Raw genomic sequence first — 17,691 nt, forward strand, 5'->3', positions numbered from 1 at the left:
AAATGAATAGATGAACAAAGCACCCATCTCCATTGTAGATCCTCTTCTTGTTCTAAGGATCCTGGGATGCTGGAGCATGGAGAAAGGGAGAAATGGCAGTGTAATGTAGTAAATTGGAGAATAGGCTGCAACTACTTCCAGTCTTCTGGGGAGTGGAGGGGATTTCTAGAGTAAGACTCATCAAGTGACTGAGTTCATAGCCAGCATTCTAGGAGGAAGAGGAAATTGCCAAGAGTGGCTCTAGGTTGGGGCAACTGGGGCAGTGGGGGTGATTGGTGTACATGTGAAGAAGAAGCTACAGCAAGAGATAGCATGGGGAACCCCTACAGGTGCCTTGGATCACGTAATGTGCCACATAAATGAGCCCATTAGGTCCTGCTCAAGCCACTGGAGCTGATCTCAAGTGGCACTAGCCATGGGATCAGCAACTGTACCAGCCTGCTCCAGACTGGAAAGAGAGCTCCTGCCTCACATGTGCACTGACTGCTTTGGGCACTGGGTATGCTCGAGCTCTGTGAAAGCTGAAATCAGACCACAAGGAGAAGAAAAAAACATGAAAAGGATAAGGAAGCTGGTTATTAGATAGTTCGTGAAGAGAGAATATGTTTTAGAAAGGGCTGGATGGTACTAACTGCCCTGCGATGGGACAGAATGTATTTCTGGCTCTGGGCAGAACAAAGAAAATAGGTAGGTAAAAAGTATAGAGTCTTATGTTTGTACACATCTGCTGTGTGGTTGTCCAGTTACACTGGCTGCATGAATATTTGCTGAAATAAGTAACTAAATACCTTTTTGTCAGGATAGAAGCTTCTTAAATTCTGTCTACAAGGCTGATAAAAGGAGGAATCTGCTTTTTGGGAAGTGCCAAGAAAACAAAGTAGCTACTCTTCTAGGCCCTTTCTCTCCTTGTGTTACTCACTTTCTTGCTGTTACCTTGGCTACTTATGCCTGCTCCAATCACCTCTCTGCACCTCCTGGTAGAGAAGTCTAGATGTTAAAAATAACACTTGATCTTCCCTCTTCCTGTGCTCCATACCCTCACTCACCTTGGAATTGCCTGGGGGAAAAGAAACTATCTCTCTACAAGTGTGCACATACAGCTAGTGATAGTTATTTCACTAATATCCCAGCAATGGCTTTGGGTACAACCTTTTAATCATTTGCAGCAAAGGTAAATAGTGTCACCAATGCAACAGTCTTGTTAGCCCAAAGCACAAGTTCCACAAAGAACCGTATCAGTCTCAACTAAATTTAAATTCTAGACTCCTTTCTCTACCTCACCAGTTCACTTCCAGAAGCCCTGTCTTTCCTCTCTAGGTTTTCATATAACACTGTCACACTCTAGAAATTAGTAATTATAAAATAACAGAGACAATCATGAGTAACATAATTATCTTCTCTTCTAAAGTATAAGATCCTTTAGCATGAATTGTCTTGCCAACAGATCATAATTCATCTTGATAACAGGTTTGATGGAGTTACATGGGACATGAGTTTGGTTCATTAATGTTATTATTGTTTTTAAACTCTCAGTGGCATAATACTGCTTCCTAAGAATTAATCTTCATGACTTCTCTATGAAGTAGGTAAAATGTAACTAAACTTATTCTACTAGAAGAAGAATTGGCAAACTGGTGATCTCCTCAGTAACTCTCTCTTCATTACCAATGGGTCTGAGAGCAGAAATGGAAGTAGCTGAACCTGACTCATTTTTCTATGATGTTAAATAGATATGTATGACTTTTACATGCTACAACTGCCACCCTCCAAAAACATACCCTTAAATATCCATAAAAATAATGAATAATTTATAACAATTAGCAAAATGTGTGAGTTCTGAGATATTTTTACCTACTTCCTTATAAAATGCTCAAACTAAGTAAATCATCATGAATGATCATTAAAGTATGTATTGTTCTTTCTTCTCACTTTCTCTGCCCTCAAATTTCCATTGTCCCTTAGGGATTTACTATTCGATCATCACTAGCTGGATTTACTTAATATCTTTTCTCTGAAGAGCTTGAGGCATTGTGGAGAAAAATACGGAATCCATAGAACCTAAGTGTAATGCTTCTGTCACGTGGAAATAATGTAGCTCAATGGCAAGTTCATGAATTCAAATCCTGCCACCACTGATTTGCTGTGCATTTTGGGGAAAGGTATTTATCTTCTCTGGTTACTGTTTTCTTGTTCCTAAATGGTAATCACCGTACTTCTTAATTATGAGAAGAATAAGAAATAATGAATGTAGAGTATTTGGTACTTTCAAAGTGATCAATAATGGAGTACATTATTAATTTTATAAACCAGTGCCTCTTTCCCAAAGCTCCAAAAAAGCAATGAAGGGGACTTAATAGGAGGGTGTGATATCAAGTGTGTGAATGTAGAAATTTTGCTTAACATGGTAGTCACTGTTGAGTGGCTCTTAACAACAAAAATTTTCCTCTTAATCCAAAATAACACTTGATATATAGTAGATAGTAAAACATATGTTTTGAATGAATGAATAAAAGCAAATGACTTCCAAAGACAAAAAGAGGAAAGAAGGATAATACCAGTGTCATCTCTTCTATGGGACCCTTGGCTATCTAGATTTCATTTAGATAGCAGTAATTCAAGAACATAAGGAAAGAGGGAGATTTGGGGTGTCAGATGGTGGAAGGAAGGTAGAAATAGAAGGTATTGAGAAAAAAATCCATCATCAGGAAAACACTATAATCACCTAGTTTACTGATGAAAGATATGGGGAAAGGCAACATTTTACCGAAGGTCATTCCTTCATGTTTTTAAGCCTCAGAGTTTCTAGGTTTTACCCCCTCTTAAAATATAGAAACATGAAGGTACAAGAAATATTGTGCTAGACCTATTAGGCTAGCCCTGCTTTAAACCTTACAAATAACTTCCCATTTCAACTCATCAAATTAAAACAGCATACTTCTAAAACAGAAACAATAAATAAACCAGAAAGTTCCTATATTTATTTTAATGGAAATAAAGTATCAGCTAATCACTTGAAGATATTAAACCTTACCTGTGTAGATGTACTCCACATACACAGGATGAGTTTTTGTGAAAACTTCTTTTACTTTTTCTATTTTATCAGCTCTTATTTTTGTTGCAAATGGTGTGTACATAACTGAGAAAGATTCAGCTCTGGTGATGGCTTCTTCAATCATGGCCTGAGAGGACAACCGACTTGGCATCAATAACAATGTATGACTTTTTAAGAATGTAAAAAATATAATTACCTTTATGGATGATTTAAAAATCTATATACTGTACTGTGAAGATAACATATTTTGGTCTTGAATATTCATTAGAACAAAATTTTAATTAGTTCTGGAAATACTATTTCATATTAAGAAAACCAATTAAATGAAGAAAGTTTGTAAACAGGCACCTCTAAACTGAGCTTGTTTTAAGATAAAAATAAAAATTCTATTTTCTAAGGTGTCATTTTTTTTTACTAGATTTTAAAAGTCAAATTCTTTTTAAAATTTTTATTTTTTTAAGTTGCAAAATATTAATTAAAGGGATACAAATGGTTTTCTGACTTGGATACCTAGCATAAAGCTTAACTCAGAGCTTTTGGTGTGCCGGTCACCAGGATAGTGCTCATTGTACCCAATAGGTAAGTTTTTATTCCACTCCCTACCTCCCTTTCTTGGTTTCTCATGTCCTTTATCTCACTTTGTGTCTGTGTATACCCATCTATTAGCTCCCACTTATTAGTGAGAACATACTGTGTTTGCTTTTCCATTCCTGATATACTTGTTAGGATAATGGTCTCCAGTTCCATCCATTTTGCTGCAAATGACATTATTTCACTCCTTTTGATGGCTGAGTAGTATAATACTCCATGGTGTGTGTATGTGTGTGTGTATGTGTGTGTATAGACACACATACCACATTTTCTTTATCCACTCATGTATCGATGGGCAGATAGGTTGATTACACACCTCTGCAATTATGAATTGTACTGTGATAAATATTCGAGTGCGGGTATCTTTTTGACAGAATGACTTCATTTCCTTTTGGTAGATACCCAGCAGTGGGATTGCTGGATCGAATTGTACCTCTACATTTATTTCTTTGAGGAATCTCCATACTGTTTCCATAGAGATTGTACTAATTTACAGTCCCGCCAATAGCATATAAGTGTTCCTTTCTCTCTGCATCCACACCAGCATCTATTGTTTTTTAACTTTTTAATAATGGCCATTCTGATAGGGGTAAGGTGGTATCTCATTGTAGTTATAATTCATTTTTCCCTGATGATTAGTGATGTTGAGCAATTTTCATATATTTTTTGGCCATTTGACTATCTTCTTTTGAAAAACTATTGTTCACATCTTTTGCCCACTTTTTGATGGGGTTGTATGTTTTTTCTTGCTGATTTGTTTCTTGTAGATTCTGGGTATTAGTCCTTTGTCAGATGTATGGTTTGCAAATATTTTCTGCCATTCTATATGTTGTCTATTCACTCTGTTGATTATTTCCCTTGCTGTGCAGAAACTTTTTAATTTAATTAAGTCCCATTTATTTGTTTTTGTTGTTGCTATGTTTGCCTTTGGGGTCTTAGTCATAAATTCTTTGCCTAGGACAATGTCTAGAAGAGTTTATGTTTTCTTCTAGAATTTTTATGGTTTCATGTCTTATATTTAAGTCTTTAATCCATCTTGAATTAATTTTTGTATATGGCTAGAGCTAGGGGTCCTGTTTCATTCTTCTGCATATGGCTATCCAATATTCCCAGCACCATTTATTGAATAGGGCTTCCTTTCCCCACTATATGTTGTTATCTTCTTCATCGAAGATCAGTTGGTTGTAGGATGATGGTTTTATTTCTGGGTTCTCTGTTCTGTTCCATTGGTCTATGTCTCTATTTTTATATCAGTACCATGCTATTTTGATTACTATAGCTTTGTGGTATAATTTGAAGTCAGGTAATGTGATGCTTCCAGATTTGTTCTTCCTGCTTAAAATTACTTTGGCTATTTAGGCTCTTTTTTGGTTTCAAATGAAGCATAGTATTATTTTTTCTAGATCTGTGAAATATGATGCTGGTATTTTGATGGGAATTACATTGAATCTGTAAATCATTTTGGATGGTATGGAAATTTTAACAATGTTGATTCTTTCAATCCATGAGCATGGGATGTTTTTCTATTTCTTTGTGTTATATATGATTCCTTTCATCAGTGTTTTATAGTTCTCCTTGTAGAGATCTTTCACCTCCTTGGTTAACTATATTCCTAGGTATTATATTTTCTTCATAGCTATTGTGAATGGTATTGTGTCCTTGATTTGACTCTCCACTTGTCTGTTATTAGTATATAGAAATGTTCCTGATTTGTGTACATTGATTTTGTAACCTGAGACTTTGCTGAATTTATTTATTAATTCCAGGAATCTTTTGGTGGAGTCCTTAGAGTTTTCTAGATATAAGATCATGTTGTTAGCCAACAGGGATAGTTTTAGGTGCTCTTACCCAATTTGGATACCCTTTATTTCTTCCTCTTGCCTGATTGCTCTGGCTAGGACTTTCAATACTGTGTTGAATAGAAGGGTGACAGTGGGCACCCTGTCTTGTGCCAGTTCTGAGAAGGAATGCTTTCAACTTTTCCCCATTCAGTGTAATGTTGGCTGTTGGTTTGTCATATATAGCTTTATAATTTTGAGTTGTTTCTTCTATGCCTCATTTTTTGAGGGTTTTTTTTTTTTTTACCATGACAGTGTGCTGGATTTTGTCAAATGTTTTTTCTGTATTTGTTGAGGTGATCATATGGTTTTTGTTTTTGTTCCTGTTTATGTGGTGAATCACATTTATTGATTTGCATATGTTAAATCATCCTTGCATTCCTGGGATCAAATCCACTTGATCATGGTGGATTATCTTTTTGAAGTGTGTTAAATTCAGTTTGCTAGTATTTTGTTGAGGACTTTTACATCCATGTTAATAAAGGATATTGGTCTGTAGTTTTCTTTTTTGTTGTTGTTGTATCCTTTCCTGGCTTTGGTATCAGGGTACTGGCTCCACAGAATGAGTTAGGGAGGATTCCCTCCTACTTGATGTTATGGAATAGGTTCTTCATGGTAGGTCCAATAGAATTTAGCTGTGAATCAGTCTGGTGCAGGGCTTTTGTTTTGTTTTGTTTTATTTGTTTTTTTTTGAGATTATTTTATTACTGTTTCAGTCTCACTGCTTATTATTGGTCAGTTCAGGAATTCTATTTCTTCCTGATTCAGGCTTGGGAGGCAGTGTGTTTCCAAGAATTTATCCATTTTCTCTAGTTTTTCTAGTTTGTTTATGTGGAAGTTTTCATAGTATTCAGGGATAATATTTTGTATTCCTGTAATATCAGTTATAATGCCTCCTTTTAAAATTCTGATTGAAGTTATTTGAATCTTTTCTCTTGTATTTTGGGATAATCTGGTTCGTGGTTTATCAATTTTGTGTATCTCTTGAAGGAACTTTCTTTTATCATTGATCCTTTGTATCTTTTTATTTTTTTGGTTTCCATGTCATTTAGTTCTGCTTTAAGCATTGTTATTCCTTTTCTTCTAGTGGATTTGGTTTGGTTTGTTCTTTTTCTAGTTCCTTGAGATGTGACATTAGGTTGTTAATTTGTAGATCTTTCTGTCTTTTGGATGTAGGCATTTAAGTCTATGAACTGTGGCCTTAGGGCTTCATTTACTGTATCCCACAGATTTTTGAAAGCTTGTGTCCCCTTTGTCATTTCGCTTGAGTAATCTTTTGATTTCCATCTTAGTTTCATGATTAACTCCAGGATCATTCAATAGTAAATTGTTTAATTTCCATGACTTTGTGAAGATTTCAGTGTTTCTCTTGGAATTGATTTCTAGTTTTATTCCATTGTGGTCTGAGAAGATATATGATACAATTTTGATTTTTTTTGAATTTGCTGAGACTTGTTTTGTGGCTTAAGATATGATCAATCTTGGAAAATGTCCCATGTGCTGATGAGAAAAATGTATATTCAGTAGTTTTTCAGTAGAATGCTCTGTAAATATCTGTTAGATTCATTTGTTTTAGAGTCCTGTTCAAATCCAATGTGTCTTTATTCATTTTGTGCTTTGATGATTTGTTCAGTTCTGTCAGTGGAGTGTTCAAGTCTATTGTTTATTTCTTTATGCTTTATTCTTTATTTCTTATGCTATTGTTTATTTCTTTGCTTAGATCTAGAAGAATTTGTTTGATGAGTCTGGGAGCGCCTGTCTTAGGTGCATATATATTTAGGATTATTATGATTTCTTGTTTAATTGCTCTCTTTACCATTATATAATGATCATCTTTGTCTTTTTTAACCACTGTTAATTTGAAGTCAATTTTATCTGACACGAGAATGGCTACAGCTGCTCGCTTTTGGTTTCCATTTGTATGGAATATTTTTTCCATCCCATTACTTTAAGTCTATATGAGTCCTTGTGGTTTAGATGTGTTTCTTAGAGACAGCAAATATTTTGGTTGTTTTTTCAACCATTCAGCCAGTCTATGTCTTTTAAGTGGGGCATTCAGACTATTCACATTGAGTGTTAATATTAATATGTGGGATGCTGTTCTGTTCAACATGTTGGATGATACCTTTGGTTATTAAATATGAAATGTCTGATTTCCTTAAGTATTGACAGCTGATATCTCTGACATTTCATTTTGACACTTCTTTTTTTATTTTTATTGTGAAGGTACATCCTCAATCTTTCAAATGCATGTTTTGGCTTGTGATTATCTTTAAAAAATTTTTTTTAAATCAATTTTTGTCAAACCATGGATAAGTCAAAAATTTATGTTATTTTGATTATGGAACCAATGCAGCACAGACAGCTCAAAATATCAACAAAGTGTTTGGAAAGGATGTGGCTAACGAATGTATAGTACATTAATAGTTTGAGAAGTTCCATTCTGGTGATTTTAATCTTGAAAATGAGCCATGTGGGTGACCTGAGACCAAAGTGGATAATGATAAGCTCAAAGCTATAGTGGAAATGAATCCATCTCAACCTACGTGTGAATTAGCAGCAAGGTTTGACGTTACTATTCCACCAATATTGGACCATTTGATACAAATGAACAAGGCAAAGAAGCTGGATAGATGGGTTCTGCATGAATTAAATAAGTGTCAGAAGAGAAATCATCTGGAAGCTTGCCATTCTTTTCTGTCACAACATAAGGGTGAACCATTTCTACACCATATTGTTACATGTGATGAAAAATGGATTCCTTTTGACAATCACAAGCATTTGGCACAATGGTTGCATAAAAATGAGTGCTAAAACATGGACCAAAACTAAATATTCATCACAAAAAGCTAATGGTGTCTGTTTGGAGGTCCAGCACTGGTAATATCTACTACAGCTTCATGAAACCTGGTTAATTGATTACAGTGGATGTCTAATTCAACCAATTGGACAAAATGATGAGGCTGCTTGTGATTAAGTAGCCAAGATTCACTAATAGAGACAGGACAATCTTCTTGAAAGACAATGCTCAACCACATGTTGGACAAACAATGCTGCTCAAACTACAAAATCTGGACTTGGGGATTCTCTGTCATCCACTGTTTTCACCAAACCTTGCACCAACTGACTACCACTTCTTCCAGGCTTTGGACCACTTTTTGCAAGGAAAAATATTCAATTCTCAACAAGCTGTGGGAAACACCTTTCACAATTTCATTGCCAGTTGCTCTCCAGAATTCTTTGCTGGTGGCGTAAACAAGCTACTGTTAAGATGGCAAAACCATGTCAATAGGTTAGGCACATACTTTGATTAACTGTACTCTTTCTTGTTTGAGATATAATAAACTACACTTTTGATTCAAAATCGGACATTTCATATTTAATGATGTAAATATGTTGTTTTTCCTCTTATGCTATTATTTATAACAGCTGTGAGCTAACACTTTTGGGTATTTTTACACTGGTGGGGATCTATTGTGCTATCGCATGTGTAATGTACTTTTGAGCATTTCTTGTAATGCAGGTCTAGTAGTGACAAATTCCCTTGGTGTTTGCTTGTCTGAGAAAGACATTGTTTTCTTCATCATTTATAAAACTTAATTTTGCAGGATTCAAAATTCTTGCCTGGCAGTTATTATGTTTAGGGAAACTAATAACAGGACTCCATTCCTTTTTGGCTTGTAAGATTTCTCTTGTGGAGTCTGCTATTACTCTGGTGGATTTTGCTTTGTAAGTTACATGATGTTTTTGCCTCACAACTTGTAGAAGTTCCTCCTTTGTGTTGACTTTGTCCAGTCTGATGACTTCATGCTTTGGTGATGCCCTTTTTGAAGTGAATCTCCCAGCTGTTTGTTGAGATTCTTGTATGTGGATGTCTAAATCTCTAGCAACACCATGAAAGTTTTCCCCCATTATTCTTCAAATAGGTTTTCCAGAACTTTTGCTTTTGCTTCTTTATCCTCATGGATGCTTATGATTCTTATATTTGGCCATTTTACATAATCTCATATTTCTTGTAGACTTTGTTCCTCTTGAGTCTTTGTTTATTTTTTACTCATTGAGTTAATTTAAAAAAGTTGTCTTTAAGCTCTGTTATTCTTTCTTCTGCTTGGTTGAGTCTATTATTAAAAACTTCCACTGTGTTTTATATTTCCCTAAATGAATTTTTCTCATTTCCAGAAGATCTATTTGGTTGTATATATATAATCTGTTTAGTAAATTTTTTATTAACTTCCTGAATTGTTTTTATGGTTTCTTTGAGTTGGTTTTCCATTTTCTCTTGGATCTCATTGAGCTTCCTTATGATCTATATTTGGTATTCTTTATATGTCATTCCAGTAATTTCATTTTGGTTGGGATACATTGCTAGAGAGCTGATATGCTCCTTTGAGGGTGTCCTTTCACTCTGAGTTTTTATACTTCTATAGTTCTTTCACTGATTCCTTCTCATCTGGAGCTGCTGTGAGCTGCTGTGAGCTGTTGTTGCTTCTTGTTTTAGATTTTCTTTTGTTTGGATGGGGCTTTTTCCCCCCATACAGTACCTATCTGTAGCATATGTTGGCTAAGGACCTTTGGCTTTGCTTGTGAGTACTTTGATGGGAATCTAGGCCCTGAATGAACACCTTGGTTATAAATATCCTTAGTGTGGTGGTTTTCTCTGTTGCTAGTTATTTGTAGGCTGTACCAGTGGTGTACTATGTGTATGGGCAGAATCCATGTCTCTTGTTGACAAGGGGAGAGGGAGGTCTTTGAAATCCTTTCTCTTTCTCCAATCCTGTGGTCTTCTTAACAGTGAAAAATATATTGGGGCACCCAGTTTAATCTCTGAGACAGTAGGTGGTGCTTGTGGGTAAGAATCAGCCACACCCTGTATGATTAAGTCAGTAGAAGCTGTAAAGTGCTGTACTAGTAGTCCTCCCTGCCAGTAGGTGGCAGTTGCAGATAGAAACCTGCTGCAGTGGTGTTTTTTGGGACCTGTTGACTGGCTCTATTTGATCAGGAAAAGAACTTGGTTGCCCCAGGAGGTGGGTGGGATCCTGGAGCTCCCAGCAGACTCCTTTTTCTCCACTACAGCTGAGGTGGGTGGAAGAGTGAGGCTGGATGGGGCTGGGTCAGGTGAGCCTGCCTTCAGGCTCCTTAAAGGCAGGCACAAAAGCTATCTCAGCAGAGGTCAAGGGTCAGCTCCCAGGCCACTGGGGAAAGCCACCAGGGAAGGGCTGAAGCAGCCCCATGTAGCCAGTCTGCTTGTTGGGCAGGGGCCATCTGAGATTCACAGTCTTGTGGCAGGAGTGGGTCTTGCTCTTCTCTCTCTTCCCTTGCCCCATGTATCTCCTTCCAGTGCCTGGTTACAAGAAGCAGCCCAAACCAGGTGAGCTCACCAGCAATGGTGTCACAGGCTGGGAGCTTCCCAGCCCAGGATCCTGCCCCAGACTGAAAGTGACACTTTCCTGTCAGCAGGGAGAGGTGATTCACAAGTGTGCTGTGGACCCACACTGCACTCTCCTTTTAGTTCTGCCCATGTGGGCCTCCCAAGATTAGTTCATAAATCTCCCCTCCATGCCCCTGAGCAACACAATCTAGTCTGGGGGGTATACGATCCACCCTGCTGGCCTGCTCCCTGGTCCACCAAGTTTAATCCCTGATCATGCCAGGGAGAAGCATGCTGGTCCTGAGTTATCCATGGATTGCTCAAACAGGCTTAATGTCCCTCCACTTCAAGGTATGCCCTGCTCTGCTGGAGCAGCCTGGCAAGCAGATCCAGGGAGGGCCGGCAGGCAGGGAGCTCATAGTCTCCGCACCCCTTGGTCCATTGTGGGGTCTTTAAGAGGAAAGGCATGAGCCCCACTCTGTATGGAAGCCTCAGTTTTGTAGGCACACTAAAAGAAGGGAAGCAGCCAGTCCTGAGTGCTCCAGTTCAATCATATTTGGGGCACCTGTGCCAACTCACATGGGAACTACCACTTGGCAGCAGGGGGCGGGAGAAGGGAGGAGGAGAAGAGTCTGAATAGAGGAGAGCTGTCACTCTGGTCCTCTTTGTCCCTGTTCCTGCAAGGCACCCCACTCTGAATGTCCAAGCTCTGAGAATCACATAGTTCCCCTGGGACCCACTGCCTCCCGCCCCCTCCCTCCCTGGCCAGTGCAATCTGGACAGGAGTTGGGAAATGTTTGTGTGGGGACCAGTGACATGAAAACTGAAGTGCTGAAGCTCCCTGGGGAGGACAAAGGCACACAATGGGTGGAGAAGCAGTATGGCACTCACTGTCTTGGCTTGGGTCTGTGGCGAGAGGGAGTGACGCCGAGGGGGTTGGCAGCCTGGTGCTGTTTTCAAGAAGCTCCCAGTTCAATGGCAGCAGCCGCTTTTGGGTTTGTGAGGGTAGAGAAGCTCTCCAGCAGCTTGGAAGCCTGCAGTCTGCCAGAGGTGTGAAGCAGGAGAAACAAAACCCCACCTATCCTTTCCATGGAGCTTCAGTTCTTGAGGGGTTGATCTCTGCTGATATCTTGCTCCTTCTTGTTCTGTTCTACAACTTCTTCCCATGGAATCTCTGGTAGGTTCTGGCACTTATCCCTCAGAATTACACCTGACCTATTTTCTTTTCATCTAAGACTTTTCCTTCTTTCTGAGACGATCTGGCAACCGATGTCGCTAGTCAGCCATCTTGCCCCACCCTCCTCACTTAAAAGTCAAATTCTTAAATCTAACATTGACTTACTCTTGAACAGACATTGGTGAGCAATTTGTACAAAGAGAGATTTTCTTAAAAGACTAAATGAAATAGATCTACGTATTTTCTATAAATAATATGGCAAACTAGATAGAAGACTTTTTTTCTTCTTACAATGCCTTAGAAAGACTTTTGGAATAGGGAAACCTTTCTCAAATTCCTCCCAGCAAAGCTTCCCTTCCCTCCAGATCACAAGAGGCATTTAAGATAGATTTGGCTATTTAAGAATTTCTTTAAATTATTTTTGCTCATGTAGCATTCTTAATAAAGTCTTGCCATTACCCTGAGCTTCCTGTTTTAAATAGGTCCTTACTATTTGTAACAGACCCAAAAGAAAGTTATGTGAAGTTTTAAAAGGAACGTATTCCTTTCTTATGACTTTTCTTCTAACAAGGCTTGAATGTTAAATAAAAAGTGGAAGTGTCTATAGTTATCTCACTTTTTTTAAAATGGCACAAAAGCATATTATTAAAAAGATCATATTTATCTATGAGAATAAGACTGTTCCTGACAACCAAGGGTGCCAACAACCAATAAGGAGAAATAATAGATATAAACTTTCCAGCAGAGAAAAAACCATTTGACAAACAACAATTTATATTATTACCAGTATGCTATTTTATAAACAAGTTTTTTATTGACATTAAAAGCAATATGGAGTTGATTTTAAAGTGAGAATTCTAATGGAACTTGTTTACTGCCTACTCCATTCCTCAGTGACTTCAAATGGCCTCTATAATCATCTACATTGTTTGTAAAAAGAGCAGCTTTGCAAGGATTTCCTGGATGCAAAGCATCCTCCTTTCTCTGAGACTAGCTTTAAAAAATTACGTAGAAATTTATGGTGGGTAAAGTTTTGAATGGAATTCAGCAAATTTCAGAATGACAGTGCCTATCACACTGTCATTTCCAAATTCAAGGAAGTGAAAGGGGAACAAAGAATAGAGTTGTGAGGCCAAACCCAGAGCCAGCACTCAGACGGAGCTAGTGATGGATTGTGTGAGTACGTGACAAGGCCTGGATGCCAGCTTTGGAAGCCTAACCAGGATAATACAGGTAGCAAGTCTAGAATTCAGAGTTGGGGATTAAGAACTCAAACAAGGTGTTTAGGCAACAGGTACTCCAGCAAAAGTAAAGATCCTTCATATTGAGAAGGAGAAATAGTTTCCCCAGCTTGGTGCTTACATACACGTTCACTGCTGGAACCAATCCTGGGATGCCCTGTCCAGACTAAGCAACTGCGCAGTCACACCTACATGTGTGGAGAGCTATGCGAAACTGGAAAGCTGTTCCAGACCTCAGTTCTCAGCCGCCGTTAGTTCCTGTATTAGTTTACTAGGGCTGCTGTAATAACATACCATAGACTGGGTGGCTTAAACAACAGAAATTTTTCTCACAGTTCTGGGGACTAGAAGTCCAAGGTGGAGGTGTCAGCAAGAGTGGTTTTTTTCTGAAGGCGTCTCTCCTTGGCTTGTAGATGGCCGGCCATCTTCTCTCTTCACATGGTCATTCCTCTGTGTGTGTGTGTGTGTGTGTGTGTGTGTGTGTGTGTCCAAATCTCCTCTTCTTATAAGGACACAGTCATATTGGATTTGGGCCCACCCTGAATACTTCATTTTAACTTAATTACCTCTTTAAATATTCTGCCTCCAAATACCATCGCATTCTGCAGCATTGGGGAGCATGATTCAACATATGAATTCTTGGGGGATACAATTCAGCCCATAATAGTTCCTAACACATAAGCAGCTTTTCTGATGGTCTCTCTGAATATCTTGGTGGAGGGTATTTTGCTTTAAATTCTGTACCAAAAAATTTAGTGAAGGTGTCTAGTCCTCCAGTTTGCTTCCAGAAAGACATGGGCAGTATCCTAGTCAGGCCAGGATAGAAGAAAATGCTCTTTCTACCCCATTTCTTTTCCAACTGTTGGCAGCCTAAGTGACTGCTGGCAGGGTATCTTTGCTAAGCCATCTCGCAGTGGGTATGGTAAGACTCGTGCCCAAGAGCCAACACCAGCTTTTTTATAAGTGGCAGAAGTGTGGTTTTCATGTGGCAGCTTGATCTGCTCATTGAAGTATCCGTATTCTTGGCTTAATGCTCAAGGCACTGCATTCGGGCCTTCACTCAGGAGGGCACGTGTTGGAGAGTGGCCTCCTTCTCCCCCTGCTGAGAACCAATGGAGATGGGTTCCCTCCTGGCTTCTGCTCTCCATCCTGAAGATGGGTAAGGAAGTGGGTGAGTGAATACAGTGAGTATGTAATTTACAAATAAAAATTGAATTGTCCATGGAAACACTTTCTGAAAGGAAATTATTATAGCCCCAGGAAGGAATATTGCAAAGTAGAGTAGAAATGAGAATACAGATTACCCTTGCACCAGATCCTAAAACATCCTTGCTGCGTTTTAATGGACTAATATGTTTTGTTCTTCTAGAGACAGACAATCTTGAGGCTTCAAACTGTCTCACATCACTGTTGTAAAGAAATAAAGTAATATCATATGTGTATTTATATATTTAGCATTGTTGGTACATTATTGAATAACTCAGTGAAGCAATCTAGAAAAAAATTTAGCCTCTGTATCTTATTAAAATAGTGGGATTTTTGACTATTTTGTTTTAGACACCAAAATATCAGATTTTCGTTTTGTGATGGTAGTCATTGGGTAATTTAGAGTTGGACTTATACTTCATAAAGAATTTAATACATGAAAATTAAAAAATTATACTTAAACAATAAAAAAATTATACTTAAGGATTTTAAAAAACTAGAATATTTTGAAATAATTATAGACATTAAAATATAAAATATAGATATTAATTTGTTTTTATGATCAGTCAAATATTTTGCTTGATTTTGAAAATAAAGGAAGAGATCAGATGAGGAATTGCCAGTTGTAAAAAATAAGCTGTACTAAAAATGGAGGTACATTTCAAGTGATACTTCTTAATTTGACATAAATATCCTGCAATTGAATTATTCTTTTCCAATGTGTGAATTTTTCTGATGTCAGTAAATGTTGCACATGTGCAGAAAATGGGAAAAACAATCAGTCCATGTGCCCTGTTGTTAAATGTACGTTGCTGTTAATTATGCTTTCTCTGCTGCTACTCAAAAATAAGCTTTAAAATTAAGTGTTTACATCTGGGAGTTCTAATAACTCTCTATTGTTACTCTCACATTTATCAAGTTTTAAAGCTTATATTATAGTTACATAAGCCAAGAGTGTATGTGGGCAGCTCATTTTCTCTACAAACAGTAACTTATAATAATTTCTCTTTGTACTTTAGCTAAGTAAAAAGAACCACTTGCTACCTTAGAAATCAACTTGCTCAGGATAATTGTACAACAAGAGAGACCATGGGAGAGAAAGGAGGAAAGATACTCCATCAGGAGTAAAGGAAAAGCAATAAAAGCAGAGGGAAATAGATGACTAGCAAAAAAGAAAGAGAATTCATCTCCCTGGTCTAAACTCAAGAGGGTTGATTCTTCCCGGTAAATTTTTAAGAGCACTCAAGGTGGCCAGAATAAAGCTGGCAGAAACTATAAACCTCAAACATTTTCAGGATGATAGGATTATGTAATTTTTTTTCTATTTTTTTGCTCGAGGACTTGGACAAATTATAACTTTTTAACTATGTGCTTGGTGGTAGTGGTTCACTAAGTGGAAATCCTATCACTTCTAATTAGAAAATGTGATCAAATTATTATAGATTATTATCAAATTATTCCTCTCAATATTAGGGTTGACCATAATTGCAGTAAATTGATTTACTTAGAAGATTAGATCTGGAAGGAAACTTAGGAATTTTCCAGCCCAATTCATTGAGGTTTGGAGAGGCTTAAGTGATTTTTCTAAGGATGTACAGCTTTTTACTTTTATAGAATTTAGAATTAGGGTATCCAATATTATATTTCACTTTCTTTTTTGAAACTTTACCTCCTGGGTACATGGTGGGCATTTTCCAGACTCCCTTGCAGTAAATTATGGCTGAGTGTGGGCCAAAGGAATGAAGGCCAGAGTCATATTAAATTTTTCCAGGCCTGGCCCATAAAACTCTGTGTGGCATGATTCTCTATTTTCTTCTGTCAGCTGCCTGAAGAAAGCAGACTCCCAGGGTGTGGAGGAAGATGGTGCTACACCGTGGAGGCAGTCTGGGTTCCCAAGCTGCTGCTTGGAGGAGAACCAATCAGAAACACCCATATTGGACTAGCGTGAGTGAGAAATCGAATTTTAGTGTTTTAAGTTACTGAAATTTTGGGGCTGTTTATTATAGCAGTTAGTCTATCCTAATACACTAACAATAAGTGAAAATTGGAATCTCTCTCATAATCCATTTTTATCTACTGAGACTTATGTAGTATTAAAAGAGTGAAGAAAAACATGGTATTTTAAGAGATAACCTTTTATTAAGCAGTGTGATAAATGCTTTTATATATGCTATTTCCTTTAATCCTCATAAAATCCATCTAGGTAGCTATCCCTGGCAATTGAATATTATGGTTGTATTAATTTATTTTCAGAGTTAACATTATTAAATTCAAAGGAAGCAGTGCTAAACTTGCAAGCTGTAAATGATTGAGAGGAGTACCTTCAGTTTTTAGTGGCTAATATAGCTCTTTGTTATTACATTAATAATGATGCAGTTTTAAATGGCAATAAATTTTTAGAAAATGGAAAAATAAACTTTTGTGAGCAATAATTTTCAAACTTAATGCCTGTAAATATGTATTGGCTTAATTTGGAAGATTTCAATTTTCTTGAAATTTATAAAACTTTAAGAACAGATTTTCCTAAATATCTTATCTTGAGACTTCCCTACAAGCCCACTCTCACTGTACCATTTACACAATAGCCAGGATTTATATTTTTATGATGATTTTATTAACATGATGGTATGTCAGAATAAAATACATAGTAATTCATTGTTCACCCCTGTATTAATGATCAACATTTTGATGCTGAAATATTACTCTGGATTTATGGGAGTTATTTTATGAAACAAGATTCACTATAAGTTCCACATTTTTCTAATATAAGAGAATATTTGGCAGCTTTGTTGTTACCCCCGTCAGCCCAGTGATGTGAAAGTTATATAATAAATATTTCATGTAGTTTAAATCAAGATATTTAAGTTTTATTTGCATTGTCTGAAAATCACTAAAGATTGTATGAACAGGTTACTTGTACCAAGGTAAATAGATTTTTACATGGCTTTTTTGAATTCTCTACTTTGCAACCTTTCCTTTTAAAAACAGTCATAATAAACATAATTTTAAATCCCAAAGTATTTAATTTACTTTAGTTTTGCAGTGTATTTGTGTGATACAGGATTTTAGAACATATATATATATACATATATGTGTATGTGTAAATGTATAATATATATGTATATATATACACACTGCTGTCTACTAGTCAGTCTGGTTAGGATCAAGGTTAGTAATATTTCAGCATCAACATTTATATATGATGCCTCCATTAACTG

General features: G+C 37.1%; 1 protein-coding gene across 1 annotated transcript in view; it reads right to left on the reverse strand.

Annotated features, from left to right (window-relative positions):
* The window catches only part of SPATA16 (spermatogenesis associated 16), a 247,967-nt gene that overhangs the window by 57,630 nt on the left and 172,646 nt on the right, over positions 1–17,691 (reverse strand). The window contains exon 7 of the mRNA XM_045539681.1: positions 3,032–3,179. Within this exon, the coding sequence (XP_045395637.1) occupies positions 3,032–3,179 (148 nt within the window). The remainder of the gene's footprint in view (positions 1–3,031; positions 3,180–17,691) is intronic.

This window comes from Lemur catta, chromosome 1 (assembly GCF_020740605.2).
Source record: "Lemur catta isolate mLemCat1 chromosome 1, mLemCat1.pri, whole genome shotgun sequence".
NCBI lineage: Eukaryota > Metazoa > Chordata > Mammalia > Primates > Lemuridae > Lemur > Lemur catta.